Source organism: Melozone crissalis, unplaced genomic scaffold (assembly GCF_028551555.1).
Source record: "Melozone crissalis strain CALT ecotype California unplaced genomic scaffold, PUWL_Pcris_2 ptg000041l_1, whole genome shotgun sequence".
NCBI classification, from domain to species: Eukaryota; Metazoa; Chordata; class Aves; order Passeriformes; family Passerellidae; genus Melozone; species Melozone crissalis.
The window spans coordinates 177,988-205,376 of record NW_026535819.1 but is presented as its reverse complement, the minus strand read 5'-3'; the positions used below and the strand labels follow the sequence as shown (position 1 = coordinate 205,376).

General features: G+C 36.3%; 2 protein-coding genes across 4 annotated transcripts in view; one reads left to right on the top strand and one right to left on the bottom strand.

The window, feature by feature from the left end:
• The window catches only part of RALGPS1 (Ral GEF with PH domain and SH3 binding motif 1), a 74,878-nt gene that overhangs the window by 9,293 nt on the left and 38,196 nt on the right, over nucleotides 1-27,389 (top strand). Inside the window, exons 7-10 of one of the 2 annotated variants that reach the window (XM_054283895.1) lie at nucleotides 1,722-1,805; nucleotides 2,295-2,384; nucleotides 3,995-4,087; nucleotides 5,965-6,091. In XM_054283895.1, coding sequence (XP_054139870.1) covers nucleotides 1,722-1,805; nucleotides 2,295-2,384; nucleotides 3,995-4,087; nucleotides 5,965-6,091 — 394 coding nt within the window. The remainder of the gene's footprint in view (nucleotides 1-1,721; nucleotides 1,806-2,294; nucleotides 2,385-3,994; nucleotides 4,088-5,964; nucleotides 6,092-27,389) is intronic. The other variant, XM_054283897.1, reaches the window with a different exon arrangement.
• On the bottom strand, nucleotides 10,191-25,406 carry ANGPTL2 (angiopoietin like 2). Of its 2 annotated transcripts, XM_054283899.1 has the most exons (5): nucleotides 25,148-25,406; nucleotides 15,711-16,567; nucleotides 12,422-12,615; nucleotides 11,908-12,178; nucleotides 10,191-11,390 (listed from the first exon to the last, which is right to left on the bottom strand). In XM_054283899.1, exons 2-5 carry the CDS (start codon nucleotides 16,516-16,518, stop codon nucleotides 11,191-11,193), a joined length of 1,473 nt encoding a protein of 490 aa, XP_054139874.1. In that variant the 5' UTR covers nucleotides 16,519-16,567; nucleotides 25,148-25,406; the 3' UTR covers nucleotides 10,191-11,190. The 2 variants fall into 2 exon arrangements, with proteins under 2 accessions (XP_054139874.1, XP_054139873.1); XM_054283898.1 differs by lacking the exon at nucleotides 25,148-25,406 and having other exon boundaries at nucleotides 15,711-18,285.

Here is a 27,389-nt window from a genome sequence, read left to right as displayed (position 1 = left end):
AGAAAACTCTGCTAGCAAAAATTTTTCAATATGTACAAATTGATACATAGATACTTTTCTACGAGGAAGTTTTGTTTCTACAAATATCAGGACAAAACAGGTTTTTTTTATTCTAACTACCTTTGCCAAAAGCAGAGGTAGTGTCATACTCTGAGGAGATGAACGAACTGAAAAAAAAAATACAAAACTATAGATGTTCATTGTTAAAGCAAATTTTGAATTTACTTTAGTTGCTATGAAACATGTGCCATAGAATTTTATAGCAAAAAATATCCCAAAACAATTGATTTGCCTTTCTTCTTTTCCTTTGTAATTGCTTCATTTTGCCTTTTGGAAATGAAATTCCCTAAAGTGCTACTCTGGCAAGTAGATGTAACTCACTGAAGAGTGATCAGAAGGAAAACTATTGTATTTCTAGCTTCTGCTAGAATATAGATCTTTGAATATATAGCAGTTACCATGAACTATTAGTTGTTAACTGTGCTTTCTGATTTTCATTTTATTGGAATCATCAATATAGTTTGTTTGCCAAAAAGAAACAGCTGTTTCTATCCTGAAATTCTGCCAACTGTAGGACTATGTTTTAAAGCAAGAAATAGTCTGTGTATTTGTCATGAAACTCTCCCTTGCTATTAGATAAGTTATTAGACTAAGAAAGTTAACATTTTCTCGTTGAAATTTAAGGTTTTATTATTTTAACATGGATTTATGCATGGATGGAAATACCTACAATTTTAGAGTTTTGGTTGAAAAGCCTTATCTCAAACATACAAACATCCTTTAAGTGTGGTATTTGCTGAGGCTTTTTCCTGCTCTTCAACAGCTATTACTAAGAAACACATCTGCATTTTACTTTGCAGAGTAAGAAAAAGGATGTCTAGTTAACAATTCTTTGTTCTCCAGCAGAAATAATTATGCTTACATTTTAGATTTCTATGTGACTTCGTTTAGATTTCTTTCCAAGTCCTGAAATTGCAATCACCACCACAAATTTCAGGATTTTGCACACTTGATGGGAATGTTTCCTGTGACTGTGCTCACTGAGAAAACCGCCAGCATCCCTCCATACAAAAAAAAAGAAGACAAAGTGTAATTCTCAAACACACAGGGGCATTTTGAATCACTCTCTTTTATCAACCTTCCTATTCAGTCTGAATTTAAATCCAATCAAATGATTTTGCCATACACAGGATTTTCCCTCTTGCAATCGCTTAATATCCTTAGGTTACTGATCTCTTCCACTTTTCTAACAAAGGTAAGTTTTGCTGTCCCTTGTAGAATATCTGAGGGTTTTTTTCCACATAAACATATGATTTTTAGTATCATATGACCAGACATGGACTTTTCATGTGGAGAATCTGTGTCCTGACAGATGCAAATTGGCATTTTTATCTGCAGAAGTTTTAAGTGCTGGAGATGGGGATTCAAAATGTGTTTGGAGCTGGAAATGCTTTTCCTGCTGCTCACACAAGCATGTACAGATCTCTAGAGTGTGTTCCATTTATCAGCATTACAAAGTGCTTTTCAGAGGCAGAATTCTCTTTGGCTGACTGCCTTTTCCTATGAAGGTGTCTAAAATTAGTAGTGTACATTTGGAAAGTTGAACAACATTTTGATTGAAATTGAGACTTGTGGTTCTAAAAAACAGAAGAGTGATTTAGAATTAGTGTTAAGGAGAACTCATTTCTGTTTTTAAGGCAATTTTTAAATGTGTTTCCTAGGAACTAGCCAGCTGTGGATGGAATAAGAAAGAAAAACACACCCTTGCTCCAAATATTGTTGCCTTTACTAGGAGATTTAACCAGGTATATAATTTGATTACTGTGATGAACAGGTACTGTTTGACAGTTGTCTTTGAGTATAAAGTTAAATGGAACTACTCGTGTGAATTAAAACCTGTTTTTCCAAACGAGGATTAAGATTTTTAAATTACAACTCCTGTTTTCAATTGCTTTGTCCACATTTTCATGTTGTTCCTCTAGACTACTTGTTCCTAATTATTAGTTCCTGATTTGTTTTGCTGTGGTGCAACATTAGCAATATTTTTTCTTTTTTTCTGGGTCTCGCTTGTGCATTCAGTTATCTTGGTGTTGTCTCACTTTTCTACCTATGCTGGTAATGCTTCAGGGCAATTGCAGTGATACAGATGAGAATTCATGGGATCAGAAATCTTTTCTTTCCTTACCCTGTTTTCTTCCTGGAGCATTGTGAGAGTTTGCAAATATTTCATCTAATAGGCTAATAAAGTCCATTTTTTTGGTAATAAATTAAAGTTGTATGTGTTTACCTTATAGGTCAGTTTTTGGGTTGTACGAGAAATATTAACAGCACAGACCTTAAAAATAAGGGCCGAAATACTGAGCCACTTTGTGAAAATAGCTAAAGTAAGTGCAGATTTCTTACACTATCATTCAAAACCTTAATTCCTTCGTGTTTGTTTCTGCACTACTCTTGTGAGCCCTTGTTGGATTGCAGAGGGTAAGAATTCTTCTTTTAGCACATCTGTTATGTTGTACTACATGATTAAGATAAAGGAAAGGAACAAGAACTGTTCTTTTTTACTTGGTTTGATGAACCTACCCAGTTCGGTGTGACTCATCTTGTACCTCTACCTACCAAGTTTAAAAGTGATTTGAGTTGTTGGTGGCTAATTGTGTGTTGACAACATCAAATGTGGTTGTAAATGTTGCTGGTTTTTGTCTCACACCATTTTAAAACTTAACTTTTATGAAAAGAAATTCCTTGCTTCTAAAATAGCTATTGTGAGACTTGTATTCCTGCTTGCAATATGTACTTGCTGGTATAAAGCACTGCTGTTAAAGCTCTGTTATTTTATTGAGTTTGAGCACTGCATTTTACACTTAACTTTAAAACAAACAAATTTTAAAATATTTATCACTTTCACGACCCGCAGTCATTCTGTTTTATGTGACCCTGAGTGACACAGCACTTGGATCAAAGTCCCAAGTGCGCATTTTCTATGTGTGAAATTGCATATGTGTGTAGGTAATTAAAATAATATTTTCCATGTAGTAGAAAACAAATTTTCTATTGTGCATATTTCCAATCAATGTACTTAGCAGTTTTGTACTTTTAGAAGAAAATTTATCTGAGTAAGTTACTGGAATAAAAAAAATAGTCCAAGTAATAGGAGAATGTTCGACTTGGAGGTCCTCGGTTGTTCTTAGAAATAAGAGTTGTGTTGTCTGGGGTTTTTTTTAGCCTGCACAAGGGGGAACACTGCCCTCTTTCCTTCTCTTGCTTTTTTACTTTTCTTGCTTTTCCCTTCATAAAGTCCAGATCTTCCTTAAATGCTTCTGAGCAGTGAGTAAATGGATCAGTCAGGGATGAATCCAGCCTCTTATTAAGCTTCACATAGAAGCTACATGACACAGTTCTCATTTTTGTATTTTACATTTTTATGCTTGTTGTAGCTAGCATTATCACCTTGACAGTTTTATTCCAAAGTATTGTCTGTCTGAGATCAGTGTGTTTTGAGTAATTGTCAAAACACAGAGTAAATTCAAAATAGATTGAAGTGAGGTAAATTTTTCCTATGCAACAGATTACAAAGGTAAAAGTTGTGTTAATTCTGAGAGCATTGTCAGCATTTTCATGTAATGTTTTTGCTTGATTAAATACTTGATTTCTAAAATTATGTTACTTTTTTCAAGAGCAATGCATCAAATACTTTTTTCCTTTTTTCTGTTCCTGAAGGAATAGCCTTAGAAAATAACAAACTGAAATCAAGTACTGTTTGTATTCTTGAAACTGAAATGCCTATTATATTGATGGGTATACTTGTAAAATTAGTAACTCTTAAAGTGGTCTTAAGAATCTTGCACATGACAGCATTGGGATAATATTTTGTCTGCAGTCATAGATAATTTGTATTTTATTAATGAAAAAATAATGGTTTATTAATGCAACTTTTATATTAATTAATCCTGCTTCCCTTTCCAATATGCTAAAAGCTATTATTCCCTTTTTTCAGAAGCTTCTAGAACTGAACAATCTTCATTCTCTTATGTCTGTGGTGTCAGCACTGCAGAGTGCACCTATCTTCAGGCTGACCAAAACTTGGGCTGTAAGTGTTGCCTTGACCCTTGTCCCTTCTGTCCTGTTTGAATTCTCAGGTTCTTTGGAATTTGTCATATTGTAAAATCTAGAGGAATATGCTCTTGTGTTCTTGTTTTTGTGGTACTGTAGCAGAAGCAGTGGTCTGTTACATGTTTTGTGAAAAATAGAGTTTTGGCTGCATCTATTTTCCTGTAAATTTCCTGTTTCCCTGTGTGTTCTAGAAGCCGCTGGTTGTATGCTCAAGAAAACTTCTGTTGATAAGTAATCTTAGAACACCCTTGTACAGAACGTGTATCAGTGTCCCCTTATAAAACATAGCATATCATTTAATACATTACCTAAAAGAAAGGAAAAAGGCATGTTACAAATATACAAGCATTGATGTTGTGATTATTGTGTGATGCATTTCAGTTTTTATTTATGTTAGAAATTAAAAGCATTGATAATTCTATTTTCAGAAATTCCATCTCTGGAAGGTAGAATTTCTTAGCCAAACTTAGAGTAAATTTAAATATTTCTTTAAAGAGGAATACACAATTATAGGTTATTTCTACTCCATGTAATGTTTGACTATACAAAGGTTTGGGTAATTCTCATCCATTCCACACACGATGGATCACATTGACTGTTCAGACCTTATAAGTCTTATAGTTCAGACCTTAAGTCTTGGATAGGTTTATCAAGCTTTTTAAATGCTTGCAACTATTTTATGATTTAATTGCTCAGAATGAGGTTATAATCTAATAAAAAAGTAAATGCCTGATGTTTTGAGCAGCTCAATGAAGCTCAGAATAAATGGGGAGAATTGGAAATAAATAGGGAAGCTGGAAATAAATAGGGAGACTTGCTCATGTGTGAAATGAAGTATGTGACTAATTTGACTTAGACCTAAAGAGATGCCAGGCTCTTTGTAGGCAGAGTAGTTCAGAAATACAATACATTGCAGTGGCAGGGCCTCAAGCAATTCTCAGTGCTGCTAAAAAGAAAACAGCAAAATTAGTTTGATATATTCATTTCTATCCTTTCTATGTTATTTTTTTATTAACTAGACTTAAAAGCTAGGCAGTACAAGAACTGGAATTTTCCAGAGGAAAAGGCGTATGAAAGATTGTGCTATGGAGCAGCTGTCTGTTGTCAGAAAGGACACATGCAAGAAGCTGGTGTACAGTGCTGTAATTCTCCACTCACTCCTAACTCAACTGGCTTTTAAGACCATTTTAAAAATATTGCTGGGGTTTCTTAAAACAGCTGAAACAGAAAATGTGTTCTTATAGCTACAGTTGTGTATTTTGTTTGCTTTTCAGCCCCCTGTGACTAGGATTTTTGCATTCTTAAATGTTTTTTCTAGATTTCTGCAATAAGTCTTATAAATTGAAAACATGGATTTAATAGCACAATAATTTATTTTCCATATACTTTTTTTCTGAAAAGTTTTGTCATACTTTTATTAAGGTACTGTTGAAGTGGCACAGTTTGCATTTATTTAGAGGATTTTCCATTGCTCTTTGTACTCTTAAGTTTAGAGGATTTTTAGCATCTCTGCTAAGTTATGAGAATGTTGGTGACTGTATTATAACATACTTTTTCCTCTAAAAATGTAATATTGCTGAGGTTATTCAAAACTTACTTAGCGATATGAGAATCACTGACAAATTAGTCAGAAATAGTGGTCATGTTTTTTCATAGCTTAAGACCTACACTAAATGGCCTTTTTTTAAAACAGGTAGCATGTTTTCAAACATTGTGCTGCTTTGGATGATGATGATAAATTTAATCTTAACTAGACTGTGCTCTCCTTTACTCTGGGCAATTCAACAAGTTACTGACTGTTAGTTTTGTGTGGATTTGTCTTTGAAAATTTTATGATCTCCATTTTCTCTGTAGCTTTTGAATCGGAAAGACAAGACCACCTTTGAGAAGTTAGACTATTTACTGTCTAAGGAAGATAATTATAAAAGGACGCGAGAGTACATCAGAAGCTTAAAAATGGTTCCTACAATTCCATATTTAGGTGAGTGTGAACAATTACCTTATTTATCTGTAGTTCATTGACAGATGAGTGCTAATGTACCATGTTGGGCACCTGAAGAACCCTGTATGTAGAAGAATGGTTCAATACATTTCATATTTGGGAAAATTAGATCAGGTTGAGATTTTTTGGCTATACATATGTTTACATACTTTTGGAAGGAGTTTTTCTCTCAGGTGCTGAATAAATATACATGTAATTCAATGTGAAAATGTATTAAAAGGGAGACCTGCAATTAAAATGCTGTCCAGCCTTGATATTGTCTCCTTTTCTTCTGTGACGTGCACAGAGTAGCCATTTGATGAATTGGTTTTTTGGTTGGTATTTCACCTAGAAATATTTCTGCACAAAGGTTATTGTTAATGAAAGTAGTACAATATAATGAGCGATTTTCTGGCTTTATTAGTGATTTAGTCAGATGCTAAACTGCAGCTAAAAAGAATAAATGTTTTTAAATTGATGACCCTGGGTAACAAGAGATCAAAAATTCTGCTTAGCCTTTCTGTGCCAGAATTGCTATCTGTATTGCTAACCCCTAATGCCTCAGTTGATTTATCTTCTGTGAACATTTGCACTCTTGCTTTAAGCACACATAAACTTGCATGTGCAACACCCAGCTGGCAGGATTTCTTCAACTCTGTCCAGTACCACATTCTTTTGCTTGAATTGAACATGGTAACTTTTACCTTCGCTAGATAAACCCTACCTTGTTCCTTACACAGCTTGAGACTACTCCTGACATTATGGACTTCAGTCATTATCTGTTGCCTTCACAGTAAATCTTCAATTACCTCTCTTCCAAAAGGAAGAGTCCTTGGATTACTTGATCCTGTCTTGTACAGATGCCACTTGGCATCCTTGACAACTTGCCTGGGCAGCATTTCAGTCCTGTATCCTTTTTTTAGGGGAAGAGGGTGCACATGAAGTGTACTGCCTGCAAAATTTAAGATAGAAATGCAGGTTATATTTTATACAGTTAATTCAGGAAGCTTTTATTTAATAAAACTGGCCACCACTCCTAATGGCCGTACTTTTAAAACTGTATTGAAAGCTTGGTATCAGTTACTGAAACTGCTTTGTAAATAATTTCAGATTTGAATGAATATTTAGCTTATCAAAAGAGAATATTCAATTGAGACTCGTTTCAGTGAATAAATGTCTTCGCAAGGAAAGACAGCATTACTTACAGAACAGCTTCTTTATTTTGTGTAAATGAACAAGTAGACCAATAGATGACTTTAGGAGTAACTACTGAATATAAAACAACTGAATTGAGAATGACCAGGAGTGAGGACTTGCAGAGTTCTTGGGAATCCTGTTTGATGCTGTAGAGCCTCTTCTCTCACTGCAAGAAATTTACTTGGTTGTGAGAGAAAGGTTCTTATTTCATCTGTGGAAGCCTGAGATTGTTTGATATGAGCTAGAGGACGTACTGGGAAATTAAAATTGCCACTGAAGTTTTCCAGTTACTCTGGTTTATAGAATTAGCTCACAGTCTTGCGTAAGAATTGTTTTAATACTACCCAGTTATTACAAAATCACTCCAAGCCACTTTTATACAAGATTTAAAATATTTCTGAAATGAACATGTGTATTACAAGCCTAATAAAAGACTTGGGTAACGAAAGGAAAAAATCTGCATGTTTCCTTCCTAATCCAACTTGAATCTGAAATTCCTTCTGGTCTTTAGCCAGTCTCCTTGAGACTTATGAATTCTCCTGCATATGTTGTATCTTGTTTCATACATGAGACCCTCTTCCTGCTGATGGCAAAGACTAGGCAGTACTGCTCTTCTTGTAAAGTAAGGCTTTCCCTGCATTCTGAGAGGTGCAGTTGGACATTTTGTGTAACCAGATGAATACAGGAGACAACTACTGTTACGTTTCCAACCTCAGGCTATATATGAGAGACTAGTATTTACTGTGTTTAAAAGTACCTGTTAAACATCCAACAGTTGTTTTGTTTTCAGACAGGTCTTTCAATTTTTAAAATGGAGAGAGAAAGAAAGAAAAAAACAAATCATGAGATTGGCAAGGCTATGATGTGAACTGTTGGAAGTGTTTAGCCACAGTGTGATTTAGGAAAAAATAGCACTCACATTGTTTTGAAAATTCATGGCTGTAATTGCTTGTTATAGTGTTTTCTTGTCTTCACTGCTGGTGATCTTTTAGATTGTCTCTGTACGTCACAGAACAAACAAAGTTGGGTATGATCTTATAATCTATAGATTTGTTGCACTGTTTGCTTCTTTTCCACTTGGAATGTAACTGTGGGGGTAATTATGATAACTTTGAATGATAATTGAACAGTTTCAGGAAAGAATTTTTTGGAAATGTGTATACAAAAGAATAACTAGTTGTCTTCTCAGGTTACATCAATCTTGTGACAGCCTTTTGTCTAAATGCTATAGGTGGAGCCCCATTGTTTCATTCTTGATACATAGATAATGTATTAGTTTGACAGCATCTCCTTCACACTTCTGAAAAAGGTAGAGATATTTCAAAAATTCAGAAGAGCAATGTCAGTTTCCTATGGCACAGCTTAAAATGGAGATTTACAGGAGAATTGCAGTTGCTAGTTATCTTCTCTATAGGGCTGCAATTCTCTCTTGCATAAAGTCACCTAATGTGCTTTTGCTAATGATAGGAATGGTATCATTTTCTAGTGAAGTGTATGGTATGGAATTTTTAGACTGCAGGGTTGCCAAAGATGTACATTTGGGGAGCAATGAAGTAATGTAATTGAAAGCTTTGGAAATAATTAGGGAAATGGAAAAAACTAAGGCCTTTCACAGTTTGTAGTAATGTCATCTACTACAGTAGGTGGACCTAGTGCACCTGTTGTGTGTGCTTTTTGTTTTTTTTTGAATAAGCATAGTGAAATCTGTGGTTCTGCCAATGTACTTGCCAATAATTTCACAGTATAAGTTCCAAATCCCTAATGTTTAATTACTTTTGATGTGCCAGGCTCTGTGTTTAAAATGATTTTATGCAAATATACTAATTTTATGTAAAAAATTTATAAGTTCTTTTCTCACATATGGTATCTCTAGGTAATCATGGACTGACTTCTGTGCATTATCTTTTTTAATTACATGGATGAGTATCTAGGTAAATGACTCACCTTTTAGGTAAAAGGTTAAGACATATTATTATTTTAACAAAAGACTGTCAGCTTGAATGCGGGTTTAAAGCCTATTTTGAGTGTATACTATGAAGATGCATTTCCAGCCATATCTCCAGCTACAGAAGAGCAACTGTAATAGCTTTTCTAGTGGATGCCTCATCTTGAGATCTGCACAGTGGATACCTGAACTTCTCTGTGTTCTTTCCTCAAGCCAAGCATGAAGTAGCCTTAATGCTAGTAATTGTAAGAGTATTGCAGCCAGGCTTTAGGGCCAGTAGGTGCATTTAATATTTCTAATCTAAAATAAAAATCTTTTCCAGAATTGAGTAGATAACCCCATGGAAGATAAAGCCTGAATACTTTTTGGAAAATGTGAGTGTTTCATATAACCCTCAAAAAGTTGCTCCTCCTTGGGCTGTGTGGAAATTCTGTATTTTTTTCAGGTGAAAATTGTTTTGCTTTTTTATGTTACAATATTTCAACACTTCACACACATCAACAGTGGTTGCATATCAGAGTTTGTTTGAATCAGAGGCAGACTATTGTGTAGTAATCTCAACTACAACAAGATGAAATCTCAACATGTCAAAATAACATTTGGTACTTTATTAAGGGTTACAATATTACAGGGGTAATCTAATATATTAAAAACCCTACTTTGAGTTATATACAGCACATGCTACATCACACATCATACTGTGGTAAAGATGTGATGAGGTAATAAGGGAAAAGTATGCAAACACACACAAACACTCAGTGTCATACAGGTTGACCAAAAAATATGTTGAACGTCTAGAGGCTTTCACTCTGCCTCTTTTATGCATTCTTTAACTTGTATTTTTTGTAGTAGTTTGTTTGTTTGTAATGGGTGTGTTGACAATGTGTTACAGAAACCTATCTCAGAAGAATATTAGAATTACTCCAATAAGTATGACTGACCTCTAAATATGAGTAAATCTGTTTAATAATTTGACAGTAATAATTGTGAAATATGTTTAAAATAACTTTTTTGCTATGGATAAGTTCTCTATATAATTTTTTATCTAAAGGCTAAGGTTATTAAATAGCTTATAAATTGGTATCCATCATTTGCCTGCAAAGTTGGATAGACCCTTTAATTTATATCCAGCCATTTCTGAATACAGAGGCTACACAGCAGGTAATCACTGAAGTCGGGTACAAAATACCGTAACAGTTGTGTAGTATAACTTGTTGGGTATAGAGCACAGAATACCTATTATAAATCTGGATTAATTTCCATATGCAAGTAGCTACTTCATTTTGGTAAGAAATAATTAATGTTTTTAATCTAAAATATTTGAATTAATGGTGAACTTTTCTAGGAGCAGATTATTTAAATGCACATAGGGAAGGGAAAAGGCCAGATTTATCAGGACAATAATGGTTTGAGTATCTGCTCTCAAAACAGAATTATATAGTTCTAACTTTATTCATGGTAGTTAACAAAGATTACCTAATCATTACACTAATGTACATATACCAGCTACCTACTTCAAAGGATATGATTCCTGTGTCAAATGATTGCTTATAATAACAATAATAAAACTCTTACTGTACAGTTTGTAGTATTTCTTGTATTTGAGAATATTTATACATAACATACAAAAATACTTAAATGTGGTGGCAAAATTTTTATCATCCAAACTTAATTTACAGGGAATAAAAACCAGGAAGTTTATCTACAGTTTTCATCTAAACTGCAAGTTCCAATAGGACAATAGGACCAAGAGGTGTTCTGAATGTTATTACAGTTCCTTTTCTTCGGCTCTTTTTCTGGGGATGATTCTTGAAAATATAATATACAAGCCCTCATACGTTATCAATAAATGTACAGTATCCTACATTCCTCATTTCTGAAAAGATAATTTCAGGTAATAAAATCATAGCTTTATGTGATTTTTAGAACAACAAAGCAAACCAAGGGAAGAGTTATTTCAGTGAAATGTGTTAGGGTTAGGTCTTATCATCATAACAACTTTCTTTAGTGAATATGATCCTCCCCGGAATTCAGCCCAGTAAACACCATCCTGATATCGACTGCGGTAGTGTCCTCCACGATACCAGACTCCATTGAGATTTGAGTGAGCACATGCATTGTACCACCATCCTCCCTTCTGGTAATGAGCACAGTTACCTGCAAAAGAAAGCTCCAGTTCAGGCTGAGAAGTAAATGAAAACTCTTAAAGCAAGCAAGCAAAGTACCAGACTTCACTGTCTGGATGGTTGGCTGGTTGATCTGGGCTTTTCTTAGTATGTTTAACATGTAGGTATCCTGTGGTACAAAGTGAACTTGGGCTTCTTCATGAACCAGCTAAGTAGTTAGGTTCTACAGACAGAATCTTTTTTGTTACTTTCTCTTGCCTGAAAAATCAGTGGGTGTTACTGTGTCAAGTAACCATTCATAGTGTATTTTACAGACCCTTGTCTAGTGTAAAAACTTTTAATTTTGGTATTAGTATATACAAGGGTTGACACATCAGTTTGTATTTCATAAGGTACTAATTGACAAATCCCTTTGTAAGTGCAATTTTTTTTTTTTTCTGTATGTATGACCATAAGTATTTTTCCTTTTTCAAAAGAGATAAAAGGGGGTGGCAGGGGACAGGGATGTAAACGCAAAGATGGCAAGGCAGCTGAGAGGGACCTCCTACCTGTATATACGTCGTGGTCCCGGTCTAGCGTGGTGAACTGTTTGCCGTTGTGCCAAGTGAAAGAATCTCCCGCGTTGCCATTGTAGCGTCCCAGTCTCAGCTTGTAGTACTCACTCTCTGGCTCCAGTCTGAAGCTGGCATACTCAGCAAATACTTTTCGACCTGACCAGTCTTCCATTGTTATGAGCAGTTTGTAGTTGCCTTGATTTGTTAACCAATAAATGTTTTCTAATCCAAGCCAATATTCTCCATCTATATTACCAAATCCTTGCTGTAAAGGAAGCAAGAGAAGCAGGTTAATATCCTGCATCTGTGTTAGTGGTAAATCTGAGTGTATTCTTAAGTAGAAAACTGCACTAACTTATTTTATAGAGACTTCCTCTTCTGGAAGGGTAAACACACAAGTTCTTTTTCAAGTAGGCTCTTGGCCAGACTCTAAAACCACCCGTTTAAATTAACTTTATCAGTAAGTTCTAGAGGGGGGGAAAATATTAATTGGCTCTCTTGTCCTAACCTTGTATGTTTCCCAGTTCCTGAAAAAGTTGACAGAGCCGTCCAGCCGTCTCTGAATGACAGTCCAGCCACCGGGGTCATGCCGCTGGTCACACCAGACCTGCATAAGCTGGTTTGTGTTTTCTGGTTTTACAAGATAGATGGAGCTTGTGTCATGGCCGTCTTCTAATGCTTGTAGACAGTCTCTCCAGGGCCCTGTGTCAAAACAGAAAGGCTCTGCATCAAGCTGCCACTGAGCATTTCTTTAAAGCAGGGCAGTATTTGAGTTGGTAGCTTTTTGTACTAGTTTGGTTTCGCTGAATAGCATATTTGTTTTTCCTCTTATTAAAGGACGAGTATCCACCAAGTGTTTTCAAACCAATCCATTTATTGTAACATTATTTCTGGAACATTTCATAATGAGTTACTGGTAAAGGTAGATTTTGAAAAAGAAATACTTTTAAGGCAGCTGCACTGGTACTTTTACCATCAATTATATATTCAAAGAAACTAAATAGGAATGACTGCATAGATAAGTAAGAATTTCCTTTAGAAAACAAAACAGTAAGTTTGACCTTGATTCTGTCTTTGAGAAATTTAGCTTTTTTGATCCCCAAAAATGTCACTGGCACAGGCATTAACTGTGGAAGCAACAACATAAATTCAGGCTGTAGGTCTTACTGCTGCCACCTTAATTTCTATGTTACCTTGTAATTTATTAAGATTTTTTTTTTCTTTTTAACATAGGGTGCTTGTGAGAGAAACTTTATATAAATGACAGGACTCAATATACTTTGAATTCACAGAAATTGCAGTTAACATAGTCTTGTTTTCAGTTCAAGAGAGTCTATAAAGAGCTTATGCTTTTTGAAAGTATCTTATATTCCTGTTTTTTTCAATAAATTTTCTCCAGTGGTATAATAGATTGTGTTAATGATTCTGAGATATTCAGAAATATCACCTGCCTTGATTCCTCAGCAGAAGAGTGAAGTCAACAAGAATCACCAAGATTAGAGATTAGAGTCCTTGGATTGATACTCCCTGCCCACTGAAGGAGTAAGGCTTGTCAGATCGTCTGACTAGGAGCCTTACTGAAGCATACAATGCTATCAAGAGTAATTTCTATTTTAAATTATTTCAGTCCTACCGTTTTTCATATTCATTGTCCAACACTACTAATGGTACTCAGCAAATGCGTTAGAAATAAATTAGTTTTATAGAAATAATCTCGGTGTTTTGGAGATTAAAGCACTGAGGTTTTGGTATTTTTAACTATTTTAATCAGTAAGTCAGTGTACAAAGAGGAGTTCCAAGTCTTTGTTCTGTGGATGCTGTGTTCTTGTTGCCTCAGTCCTAATCAGAGACTGTACCTGGAGCTGTTCTTATAAGACCCTTCTCCATTTCTTTTGGGGCTGTTTAGATTTCTGTCAGTTAGATATAGATGCCATGCTCTTGTCACACCATTGCATGGCTCTTTATGAAAGGTGGGGAAAAAAATGTTAAACAAGAGCAATTTAAATTATTAGTGCTCATTATTTTATCACAATGTGTAGTGGCACTGACTAAAAACAAAAAAGTAAGTAATTATTGAAGAACTTCTGAATAGTCAAACAGCTTTGACCTTGTCTTTGTAAAAAAATATATAGCAGTACGCAACGTAGTATTTACACTTTCTTTTATGGCACACAGCAGCAGTGCTCTACTCCACTGAATCTTTTTTCCGAAAGTGATTTAAGATGAACTATTAGAAGTACATCAAAGTAGAATTTGCTACTACTTTTTAGTGACAAGTACTTTTTTGTCAGGTAGTAACCTTTTCAAAATTTTAGCTAGGGTATTTTCCCATGAAAAAGTGAGAGCACCCTGACTTTCAAGGGAGGTAGTTTTGATAAAATTGTCTTTAGGGAGTTGTAGAATCACAGAAAGGCTTGGGCTGGAAGGGATCTTAAAGTTTGTTTCATTCCACCTCCTTTCCACAGGCATGGACATCTTCCACTAGACCAGGTTGCTCCAAGCCCCATCCAGCCTGGTCTTTGACACTTTCAGGAATGAGGCATCTACCAAAAAAAACCAACAAAAAAACCACAACCAGAAAACAGTGTGAACAAAGTTTATAGTGAAGCTGCTGAGACTAGTAAGACTGTAATAAGTGTGTGATAGAGAGAATACTGGTCTACTGCTTTTTGAGAAAGGGAGACTTTCAACAGATTAATAGAAGATATTTACTATTTTTCTTGTATTTCACTCCTGTTTTCATTGCACTAGTTGGCTGTGATCAGGTGCAGGTTTGCTGCACTATCTTGGGCAATTCTGTGAAAATACTGCTTTGTAGCAAAATGATGTAGAGACATATAGACTCAAGAGACTCAGTGCTTACTTGCTCAAGTTTCTTTCATTGTGAGTATTTCCATGGAGAAACAATACAGGGGTTGTTTGGTTTTGAACATGTGGCAGTTGCATTATTGGGTAGTCCTAAAAAGTTTGTTGATGTCCTTTGGAATATTTTGCAAATAGCCATGAAACATATTGAGTGCAGTTCCCCTGCATTAATCTATTTCAGTTAGCTCTGAGTTCAGAGATCTGTGACTCTCTATCTTTTTTCTGAAGAAGGTATGTGTTGTCCACACAGGGAAGAGCACTGAACACATACCTGAACTGGTGTGTGTTTGGGTTTTTTGTTTCAAATGGCGGACCATAGGTGAAAGTTATTTTGTTATCACATAGATCAGTTGATCTCTAATGTGATTTCACATCATCAAATCATGCTTGTGGCAGAACTCCTAAGACTCTTAATAAGGGCTGTATAATATCCTGTTATTATTCCACCACTTACTTCCTTTTGCTTCCGTCTACAGCACAAGTGTTCCATATAAAGTAAGGAGATACTTACTCCTTTTTTTAATTACACAAGCACATTATCAGATGCTATATCAAAAAACTTGTAATAATTTCATATGTTTACACAGTGTCAAACTCCTTCAGATGTCATGAATTGTAGCAGCTCAGTCTTGAGCAAAGTAAATAAGATTTAGATTACTTGAACTGTAAGATTTTTCTGAAAGTCCTTTATCTTATACATGTAATATAAATGATGGGTTTGTCTTAGCAAAGTAACATGAGAAAAATATGTGGGGCTAGAGTGTCTTAGACATTCATTGGTTTTTGGTTTTTTTTTTTTTTTCTTTCTTTCCGTGTTTCTACTACAGCATGTATGTAAAATTCACTAGCTAAATAAATACTGACTACAATAAAAACGTTGCCCACTGCATATTAGCATAAAATAATGTAAATGTATCAATAATATTACTTACCAGATGGTTTATCAGTTGAAGTTGGAATACTAGTAACTGCAGGCATGGTTGGTAAGGTAGGTGGCAGAACCTTTAAGTTCTGATCACTTTGAATCTCATTAGTAGATATCTGGTTATTAATGCGATTGTAAGTAGGAGGCTGGTACACTTTAATTGGTGGTTGTGGAGTTTGTGGCAGTGGCTTTATGGAGGGCATTCTTTGACAATGTTCTTCCAGCTGGGCAATTATTATTGTCTGATTGTTGGCGATTGACATCAAATGTTGATACTTGTGCTCTAAGTCTTTGTATTTGTTTGCAAGCTGCAACATGTCTGCAGTTTGGTTCAAAATCTTATTTTCAAGTTGAGAAAGTTCTAAGGCGTTGTCACGTTTTCGGATAATTTCATGTAATAGCTGCATGTAGAGTTGTGTGACACGAGAATTCATATTTCTGCTCTCTTTTCTTAACAGTTTAACTTCATTAACAATTCCACCATCCACCTCTACCAGTTGCTGAAGAGTTTCTATTTGTCTCTTTTGTTTAAGAAGTTCATTGTTAAGTAACTGTAATTCTTGTTTATTTACCCTGTTTTCAAGCAGAACTTCAGGCTCCTTAGAATTAACACAAATAGCACCTGTCACTCTCTGCTGAGGTACAATAAAGGTGTAAGTGCATTTGTCCTGTGTGTCACTGGAACGCCTATATCTATTCATATAAATGAATTCTTGAGCTTTTTCCTTGTCATTGCCTTCAAATTCCTGTGTTTCACTTGTAGTAACTCCCACAACAGTTACTAGTATTAAACAGATGAATCTTGTTGTCATCATGATCCTCTAGTTCCGGTCAAATATTCTTCTGCAAAGAATTTAGTAAAATCTGTTTTAAAATAAATTTAATAGTAATGAGTAGGAAATAAGTGTGAATTTACAAATTATCATCTCTTCTAAGACTTACAAAATAGTACATAGTAACTATTTGTACAAATGAGTTCCAGCGTCAACTTGTGTTGATTAAAGGGGACATCATGAGGAGTAGTTGTATCTTTCTGTGGTCAGAACTGTAGTTACTAGTTGCTAGTTCATCTAAAGCCTGCCAAGAACCATAAGAAAGTAAGCAATAAATACAAGGATTTTAAGATTCCTTTCTTCCAGGCAAATACCACAAAAGTTTCCAGGATTGGCATTTTCATTTAAATATTAATTACACTTTCCATTTTTTAGTTATAAATACAACCTTTTAAATGTAAACATAATGTAAGTTAATATATGTATTAATGCTGCTAAAAGTTCTAAAAATATCAGACTGTTAATTTGCAGTATTTTAGAACTGTATATACATTGCAAGACATACAGCTTAGGTGATATGTAACAATTTTACTTTATTCAGCAGTATTGAATCTCCATTGCTTTAAAAAAAAGGAAAAACTTATTTTACATTGGTCCTTAATAACTGTAAGTTAAAAACTCTACTACTCAGATATAATAGGCAGTAAAATCTGTTATTTTCTAGATTAGTAGAATTTATAACTGAAACATTTACTGTGACTCTCACTGGAGACGGTCTCTAAACTCAGCCTAGTCATCTCACTTCAGAGTCCCTTCTTGAAAGGAGAAAAGTAGCTGCATATGTGCATGGTGGACAGTGGCAATGCATGGTGATTTAAATCAGCTGGTAGTGTCTACTGGCATACTGCAAGAGTTGCCCTTCGGTGAAATTGCCCTAACTTAATTCTCCATGCAGATTCATATTCGAGGTGGACAGCTGAGGCCCTCACAATCTCTCAAAAAATAAATCAATACCAGAACTTTGTGGGCAACAGTAGTCTTGGAAATATGGGCTTAGCATTGTCACTGCTGCCAGAAATACCCTGTCACAAACCACTCTCTTATCAGCTACTTGATCAGCACTTTGACGTCATGTACTTCTAAAACCTTTTCATTGTTGATTTTTAATGCTCATGTGTATATGCAACCTAGTTTTCTTAAATAAAACGAATGAAAAATGCAGTGTTGGAGTTTTTTCAGTGCATAAAGTCTGATACTTTTAAACCAAGGTGTAGTGTTGCTGTAGCGTTATTTCTTTGCTTCTAAAATATTTCTCATGGAATAATCATTGAATATTTAAGTATCTATCACCTTACTGTTTGCTCATCTCTGGTACATTAGTTTTTTTAAATTGCATGAAATGGTGATAGTAACAGCTGTGAGAAACTGGAGTGAGTCCAGCTGAGTACACCCAGCATGGCTAGCTGGAGGCATGATGAATGAATAGCAGCAGAAAGAGAGAGGTTTGTGTAGCCTCCAGGTGAGAAGGTAAAGAAAGACACATGTTCAGCTACTTAAAGGGTGTTTGTAAAGAAGATAAATTCCTTTTGGAAGTGCAGTGAAAGTATATGGCGGATACAAATTACCTCAGGAAAAAAATGGGTTTTATTTGAACTTCACTGTGAGGGTGACTGAGGACTGAAGCAGTCACCCAAATAGGTGGTAGAATCTCCATTCCTAAAAATATATGAAGTTTTGATTTAGGTAAGGCTATGAGCAGGCTGATCAAATGCTGAAACTGGACTTGCTCTGTAAGACGAAGATAAGGTCCCATCCAGTCTAAACTGTTCTATGATTCTAGGCAGCTGCAGACTTTTAAGACTTTTTTTTGGTTGTTTTTTTTTTTTTTTAATGTCAAGCTAGTGCTGGATATGCATCCTGTATTATTCTTACTGAGAAAAGATATGGTTGTCATTTGTATTTTTCTGTTTTTATGAAATAAACAATAGATGTTTCTGCAAAAGATTCAAAGTGACTAGAACTTAATCCTTCTTAAAATTTTTTGTTATATACTTTTGCCTCAGTTTCTTATTTGGAATAAACTAATTTTAATTTTGCAAGTAGAAAGGAGTTGTGCTGTACAGGACTTTTCAAAAATCTTAAAAACATGTCAGATAAAAATCTGGAGTTTGACATGGTTTCTGCAAGTAAAGCAATGCTATTTGGAGTCTTGGAAAATAGGGAACATAAATTCACCCCAGACAACTTTAACTTGCATAATCAGCATTTGCACAGCAGGTCACACTTGGAAAACCTGGAAGTTTTCCAGGCCTCCTGTTCCTGCACAGATGACTGGTTTCGCAAATGTTTCTTACATATAGGTGTAAAATAGTTTTATTTTGCTGTTGGAGTTCTAATATCCTTCCCCCCCCCGTACTTATTGTGACTACTGAAAAGAAGCTCTTTTTTCCTCAGAGTTCACTTCTGTCTGTTACAGCATCTCATATGAGCATCTCTCTGCTTTGAGTATGGCTTTGGGGTGCCCATACTTTTCTGAGCTGAAGAAAGAGCAACATGTAACAGATTTTTCTCCTGAATTTTTAAAGAACTGTGTAAGAAAGTAATGGGCCAGCGTTCATCAGCCTCATTATAATGTAGCATCTCAATGATCATCTAGTCCCACTGCCTGACCATGTGAGTGACCCCTCTCTAGGAAGCCTATTCTAGGGTTTGACCAGTGGTTGCAGATGGCAGGCCACCAGTGAATGACATCAGCATAATTAGACTGTCCTGAAATGTTTCTCTGTCATGATCTTTCCTGCATGTCACCTTTTCTAAGATGTTCTTCTTATAAGAAAAATCACTGGAAGGAAAGTGACATTGGTTAGAGAATGCCCCAGTACAAACAGAAACAAGAATCATACTGTCATCTGCTGTCCTCCTTCCTGCAGTCTGTATATGATAACTTTGTAAGTCTCTCACTGTTTGTACTTGTTTGGTTAAAAAAAATGTGTTTAGTATCAGGCCTATTTGTTGCATATTGGGAACGACTACATGAATAAATGGCATTCCTTCCTTTCTGCAGTTGGATTAAAATGAAGTTCACAACATGGTCATTTGAGCAACTCTCAATGATTAATCTTTCATGGACTAAAAAGCTTTCTGGAATAGAGAAAGTAGGGAGGGAAGCCAGAGAAACCATTTTAAGGAAGAATTTAAGGCTTTTTTTAATACCTTCCTCTTTGAGTAGCAGAACATCAGATTCTTAGGACATTACAGTTCCTTCCCAGGTGAGAGGAAGATCATATCTAACGTCTAGGACATTAACTTCCAGTTTTCTCCTGTACCCTGTAATTGCTGACACTCCTTGTACTTGACTGCTGCCATTGCTTGCTGATCACGCAGCTCTTCCTGTTTCTCTGGCTCCTTTCCCCTTGCCCTCTGCCAGTAGCTCTTCTGCAGGGGGGACTGAGTGGAAACTATATCACTAGGGCCATATTTGTTCCCAGTGCAAAATTCCACTTGGGCAGCTGTAGACTTTTCAATCTAAAAGCACGCTTGCAGGTTTGAGGGAAATTTTCATTATTACTGGAGATACAGCATTGTTTGTCTCTTATCCTCAGGCATACTGACCAAACTTTAACACACAAGCATACAGGTGAATGAAGCACATTTAAAAAGTAATTATTTTGGTTAAACATCAAGTTGAAGTAATTTCATTATTTTATTTCTAGATTCTGTTCAAGATGCATACTCATAAAAGCATTTTTCATAGCAACTGAGTTGGGGCAAACTTGCCCTAGTGCAGATGTACCTCAGTTTTTTGTATATCTACCCTACTTGGCAGTATATTTCACTTTTGATTGAGGCCAAATACTTTTTTTTTCCTCCTGTTTGTCTTTTACCAGTATAACTGCATTTGTATGAAAATGTTTGGCAGCATTGTTGTGTGGCATATAATTGTAGCAGCTTTATACTCCTAGCCAGCACAAGTGCTTTAGTTAAAATTTTGGCTTGTATACTAGCTGTTTGCCTATATATGTATATAATTGGAAGTAGGTGGTTTGCTTATTCATTGTTTATCCAAGTAAGGATATTTCCATGATCTGGTGACAAAAGAGGAAATAAATTTTCTGAAAGGGATATTGGATGTTTCAGCACTTGATTGCTTTTTCTGTCCTTTAGAGAGAAAATTATAATAAAATCTTATTTTGGCTTTGCTTTGAAACATTTTTCTGTCCTGTATTCTGTCTTGTTTATATGCAGCTTTTCATTAGCCAAAATGTGTTGCCTTTTAATTTTTACAAATATCTTGAAATTTATGTACTTCAACAGGATTTCAGTATTTTACAATATTAAATTGTAGAAATGTTCATAACGTATTGTTTAATTGCTATTGTGATCCTCAAATTATAAAGGTAAAAATATTTCTACATGAAAAAATTACCATTTTGTAAATATTAATTTCTATTTTTTAATTAGCTTGCCTTAAGAGGGAGCAGTAAAGGTATCAATGTCAGCACAATGGTCTTTTTGGGTTTCAGCTACTTACAATTTGCATAATATTGGATAATCCAACCTGTATACTTTTTTCATTATTTGTTGGTTTTGATGCCATGCCTAGGAGGATCTCATTCTTACTAAAGAGACAGGCTAACTGTCTCAGGTTTTATGAAATATTTTGCCTGTGGGATTCTGTGTACAAGTGAAGATCTGTCTCCATGAGATGAAAAATATTACTTAAAATAATCATAGAATCATTAAGCTTATCTGAAAATGCTGCCAGTAGCTTTTCAATGCTATGGCTGGTTTTTGTTGAATGAAATTTGTTCATAAAAGAGACGCCATATTACTCTGGAAAGAAATGTGTATATGAAAGCCTGAGTGTATAGTGTCAACATTCTCATCTCGATCTCAAGTGGTTTTGCAATGTTGAGTCTTTCAGCCATTAAGAGATTGGCATTTTGTGTCTAGGAGTTTATACTATGTCCTTTTTATATCTTTGCTTTTCAGTGTCCTGCAAAAAGTAAGAGCAGGAAGACTACTGGATGGTGGCTGAGCACTGAACTTTATTATGTGTTGCTTAACATTACAAGTCAGTTTAAGGAGGAAAGGTTTTGATACTTAAGACATTACCTGTACTATAGCATTTTGGAAAAGTACAAAAGCAAAATAATGATCTGTGTGAATCATGCATGGAACACCTTAACTAAGACAAATATGAAAAATAATTACCTGGATGTCATACCAGAATAGAAGTTTTGTATCTTAAATTACATCATTATGGCTTATTTCTACAGATAAGGAACATAACAGATCCCAGTAGGTAAAAGTAACAGAATTGCTTCTTGCTGCTGCTCTTGTATTTCTATGTATAGTAAACTGCAACAAAGCCAGAGAAACATAGATGTGACATGGTGATGCACTGATCCATGGACAGGCAGCTTTCAAACATGTGATCCATGGCACTCTCGCTACCCTTGGACACTGCTTTACAGAGAAGGCAATTTTCTGCCCTAAAACTCAGATGTTACAACAAGAGCATTTCTGGGGACTTGAGTAGCTATTTGGATTGCAGTATAGTTGAGTTTGCTGCAAAGATAAAAAACACTACCTGTTTCTTTTGTAGAAGTGATAGTGAGAACCTGGTATATGAAGAACACAGTAGCAAACTTTAACAAGTTAGAAAGATTTTTAGTGGCTTGTATGCTGCAGCTGAGGAACTAAGGATGCATTAATAGTTTACTGGGCTATGATAATTATTGTAAACAAGGTGATGCAGTAGGTTTTCTACATTACTTACTCTTACGCAGAATGCTCAGAAACTAAACTAAAGCAGGATTCTCCATTTAAGTCATTGCATCTTAGGGGTAACAACTGTTGTTTTTACAATAATCATTGTCACTCAGCCTCCCTAAAAAGGCTCCCAGAGTATTACATACCTTAGAAGTTAATTTCAGGATTGTGGGGTTAATTTCTTTTAATATTTCACTCCATTTTCTGTGTAGGGTTTTATTTTTGTGGTGTGAGTTGGGTTTTTTTTGTAATAAATGACTTCCATTTAATTAAAGAGTGGATAGGCAAGATCCGACACTCACCATTTATTTCCATCTCTACAAATTGCTCTGACTGAGGAAGGGCTTACAGTCTAGAGGTTGCATTGTTTAAGAGTTCATGTACGTCCAGCATGCCAGAACTGAATGCACTGTAATTAGTCTCACACATCAAAGCCTTTCAGAATACCCAGATAGGTGAAAAACACATACATAAAAAGGGTAACACACACACACTTTTGCGTAACACTCATATTTTCTGAAATGGTTGCTTTGACTATGAAGAAAAAAACGATACCACACATACAAATGAGTTAATTCAGCTATGCTAAACCACTGTTAATCACTGTTTTTTGTGCTGGTCATATTTAATAAACAAGGCCAGGAGTCCTTTTGATGGGCTGTCTTTTCCTCTGTACCTCTGATATACCATCTTCTGTGCTGAATCCTCAGGCACTGAGGCATATAAAGGAGGCATGTTCACAAAAGGCATAGTGTTAACTAAGACAGCATTTATTCTCTAGAAGATAAACTGCTGTATTTTATTGTGAATTCATACATAATTTGATAGCTGTGCATTCTAAAGAAGAAACATGAATAGCTAGCAACACATCTTCACTGTTTAATACTTTTGTCTTTGATAATGAAAGGTATTTTTATATTAGTGCAGTTTTACATTTTTATTGCATTATAAAAGCAAATGAAGCAAGGGTGTTGAAAACGTAAAATCCTGCTATGAAAAGATCAGAAGGCTTGGTTTTGCATTTTTTTAAAACAAATCTTAGGTTTTTGCTTCTACAGAATCCTTTGATAGCCAGTGTTTGTGGACTTACAGTTAGCTGGCATGTTCCAGGCACCAAGCCAGTAATATGATCTGGATTTCACAACACCATTGTGATAAGACAGACAAGCATGAATTTTTTGAATCTGCTTGCTTTCCTACTCCCTGTCCCTTGTCTTAGAGGTCATGCTCTGTTTTTCACTCCTTTACACGTTTTCTTCCATGGAATTATGTTAAATTATCCTGTCAATTTTTACCTCTCAAAGGTAATCTTAAAACTTAGTGTGAAATTTCCTCTTTTCTAAGAGGAGGGACATCCACTGCTGCAGGGTTTCTTTTAGAATAAGCTCACGTCTTAGCTTTTCGATGAAAAGTATTGCTGTGAAAAATCTAGTGATTTTTTTTGTTTGTTTTTTTGTTTTGTTAAAGGCAACAGCAATTCACAGTGAAAACACAGCACAGTAATATGTAGACCACATTTTTCCATGTATTGGAAAAAACCTTTAAAGCTGGGCTCTAAGTTTTAAAGTAAATACATAGGAAAGGGCTGACACATAGTAGCATGCAGTGCTAGTTTATGAAAACATGATACTGAACTGAATTGAAAAATTTAATTCCAAACTTAGGGGGGGAATCACTTTTGCAGTTTTGCCACTAGTTCCTTCCAGTGTAAAAAGTGCCACACTGGCATTAACTAATTAATTCCTTTAAGACACTTGAGTCAGAAGACATTCTCTTGTCAGATTTTCTGCCCACTTAAAACTGAAATTTTAGTTCAAGCACCAGTTCAGTTTTCTTAAAAGGTAGTAGTTTTTCTAATGAGGGGATTGGATGATTAAGCAGCACATCGGAACGAAAGTGTCTTCATGACGTCTTGGAAAACTTTTGTTTTGAAATACTATCGGTTGCTGCAAGAAACTGCAGAAGTTTATGTATCTATTGTTGCCGTGTAACTTTCTTCAAGTTTTGGCAAAACCTTCAGTTACAAGAAGTACAAATATTCTTCTTGATTACCAAGAATTTTAGTTGTTTGTGGATTGTTCTTTGTGCTTTACTAAAGTTCTGTCATAGATGTGGAATGTAATTACTGAAAGAAAGCACTGCTTTTGTTGTTGCTTCCCTTAACAGTGGCCTCACCTTATTTTCACTTAATCCAATCACTACCAGAAAGTGCTCATACTGTGTGTGCTCATATGTGTGCATGCACATTGTCCGTAACAGCCTTTAAAGAGATTCAGATTTTAATAAATATGACTCATTTTACGCATGAAAAATAGCAGTTAGACCATGTAATACTTTGATGTCTACATGAATGTACTCATAAATGCTAGTTTCTTTTTAAAATTAAGTTTTTTGTGAAATACTTCAAATATTTCCTTTATAGACTGTTTAAGTATCAGGAAGTTTTGTATCTCCCTAATCGGACATGAGTGTAAAAAAGACTGAATGGAGGTTTCAAAATCTTTAAGACAGATAGTCCTTTAGAAAATAGTATGTCCTAGAAAAATTCTTGGATGGCAAGTTTAAGGAAGTGTGAAGATCAAAGAAAGGCGCAAAAATACGATTAAAAAAAAAAAAAGTCGTACTCTTGAAAATAATACCAAGGCTTTCACTGCCTGGCACATAATGTCTCAGCTATATTTACAACTTTTATTTTAATATGTGACGGATTTTTGTTTAGGGTCGGGGGTATTTTTTTGTTCTTTTGAAGCGAATAAGCAGGCTTGCTGCTTTATCTTAGGGAGCAGTCCTACTCTGATAAGCTTGCATTGGCTCCCTCCGTGCAGCGGGAGCTGTGAGCCGCGCGTACGGAACCCGCCGCACCCGTCCGGCAGCCCCCGGCAGTGCCCGTCCTTACCGCGGCTGCTCGGCTTCCTCGCTGCGCTCCTCGGCCGCTCCCGTCAGCAGCTGCCGCCGCGGCCCGACCGCGGTGACATCGCCTCGGCGACCCGCAGTCCGCGTGCGCCGTGCTGGGACCAGACGGGACGTACTGAGGATTCTTTTCCTCTTCTGCAGTTGTTTTCCTCTTCTGCGTTTTTCTTGCTCAAGACCGTTCTGGGCTGCGTCCCGCGTCCGAAGCGGCACGTTCCCGCGGGGCGCTCGGCTCTCCCGGCCGTCCCTTCAGGCAGCCCGGAGCTGCCTCATTTGAACCCCTCCTCTTTGTGGCAGGCTTATCCTGGCCGGGAAAGGGGGAGAGAAGGCAAAGCAGCGGCGAGCTGCCGGGCGCTGGTTGGACGGGCCAGCTGCCTCCGCCCCCGGGCAGTGGGGCTGCCGGGAGGAGCTTCGTGCCTCGGCCACCCCGGCTGAGCCCTCCCCGCCCGGGCTGCGGGACCGGCCTCGGGGGAAGCCGAGTTTCAGCCGCGAAACAAGGCACATGCCGGGGTTAAGGGGAAACTGGGGAGACCGCGAGCAACGCCCGTCCGCTTTGTTCGATCAAGGGCAGTGAGGGTGGGTAATTGCACGGGACTCAGCCCCAAAATGTCGGGGGCCGGGGGGCACTTCCTGCCTTCGGATCTCGTCACAGCGTGCTCAGGGATGCGGGGATGGATGTTCATCCCGGGCGCTCGGCGAGCGCCAGCGGAGCCAGCAGACTAGCTCTGTGTAGCGCTGAGGGGCTCCTTTCTTAGTACTTCCTAGGTCGTCTTTGTCAGGCAACACCTCCAAAGCAGAAATAGTGGACAATAAATTTGTCCAAATTCAAGCAAGTTCTTTTAAAACATTCTAATGCAGATTGTGGATTCATTATTTGGCTGAACCTCCGTGCATTTTGAATGCTTCTTCATACTTGTCCTGGTAATCTAAAGCCTGTTTCTCATTTGAGTGATGGGAATTCCTGCAATTTTCCTAAAACCTCTAAAAATTTGCTATTATGAAACTCTGTGTGTAGAACGTTTTTGGTTATTAGCTATTAGCTGTGGGTTTAAAAAAAGGTTTGTCAAATGAATGAATGAATTTAAAATCTGCCTTTATAACTTGTTGGGAATCCTGCAAAGAAATTAGCAAATTAAAAGTGAAACTTTACAACATAAAAATGGCTTTTTTTATTACAGTTTAGGAAACCAAATGGTTGTTTCAGTCACTGTATATCATTGGCATCATAAGAAAGCTGTATTGTACTAATGGGGTGCATTGTAATAATGGGCTTGTTTGCAATGTGTCAGTCAGTTTTGAAGATATTTGGGTTTTGTAGAATTGGAGGAAACCAATATGAGGTCACTTGAGTTAACCAGAGGACAAATAGAGAGGTTTAAAGACACTGTATTAAAATCAGTTCTGTTCAAGTTAAAACATGAACAAGTAGTTGTTTCTATAATGACAGATTATTTCCATCATAAAAGTGAATGTCAGAAAAACCCTCACATCTAACTATATTACACTATCAATTCAATATGCCTTAGGCTTTCTAAGTTTTTTTGTACCTTCCCTGTATGGCCTGAGATTCCTTCAACTTACTATTGTTATGTTAATTATTTTCTATTTTAACTCAGAAGCTTATTCCTTTCTATTCTAAAGAGAGAGGACCACTGACTGGAGTGCCATTTCACTGCTAGTTAGGAGCATAGTCTGGACGCTTGGGATTAAAGCAGTCCAAAGCTTTTCCGATTTTATTCCAGTTTTATACTGAAAAAGCTGGCTTAATAGAATCAGAAAGTGATAATTCTGTTAATTTTTGACCGATTTAGCAATATTCCCATTAAACTTTCTTTCAACGTGAGTATGATTCACACTCCTTCCTTCCCAAGGTGCTTTTTCAGCCTAGGAGAGCGCTGCTCAAGGGAGGGAAGTGGCAGCAGGAAGAGCAAAGGGAGTGGGTTGCCATGAGTGTTTGTCAGGATATTAGAGTGGTTGTTTCCGGTCGTCGTTTCCTGATCAGTTTCTCCAGTTCCTAAGTTGCTTGTCGAGCTAGATAGGTGATTCTCTAGCTAGATTACTACTTGGGTGGAGTATTTAGTTTTCATTTTAAAATGGACAGTTTTAGATTCTTTGCTTTTATAAGAAAATGCAGGTTTCTAACTTGAAGTTATGCCCCACAGCACCAAGGTTCTTGAAAAAAACTATTTCCTGAGGATGAGGTTGTTGATTTAGGCTCGTATTTATAA

Excerpts from the sequence above, each read along its gene's own strand:
- ANGPTL2 (XM_054283899.1), bottom strand. The coding sequence starts at position 16,518 with ATGATGACAACAAGATTCATCTGTTTAATACTAGTAACTGTTGTGGGA. Across the intron at positions 12,616-15,710 it reads TTCAACTGATAAACCATCTG|GGCCCTGGAGAGACTGTCTA; the intron begins GTAAGTAATATT and ends GTTTTGACACAG. Across the intron at positions 11,391-11,907 it reads GGACCACGACGTATATACAG|GTAACTGTGCTCATTACCAG; the intron begins GTAGGAGGTCCC and ends TTTCTTTTGCAG.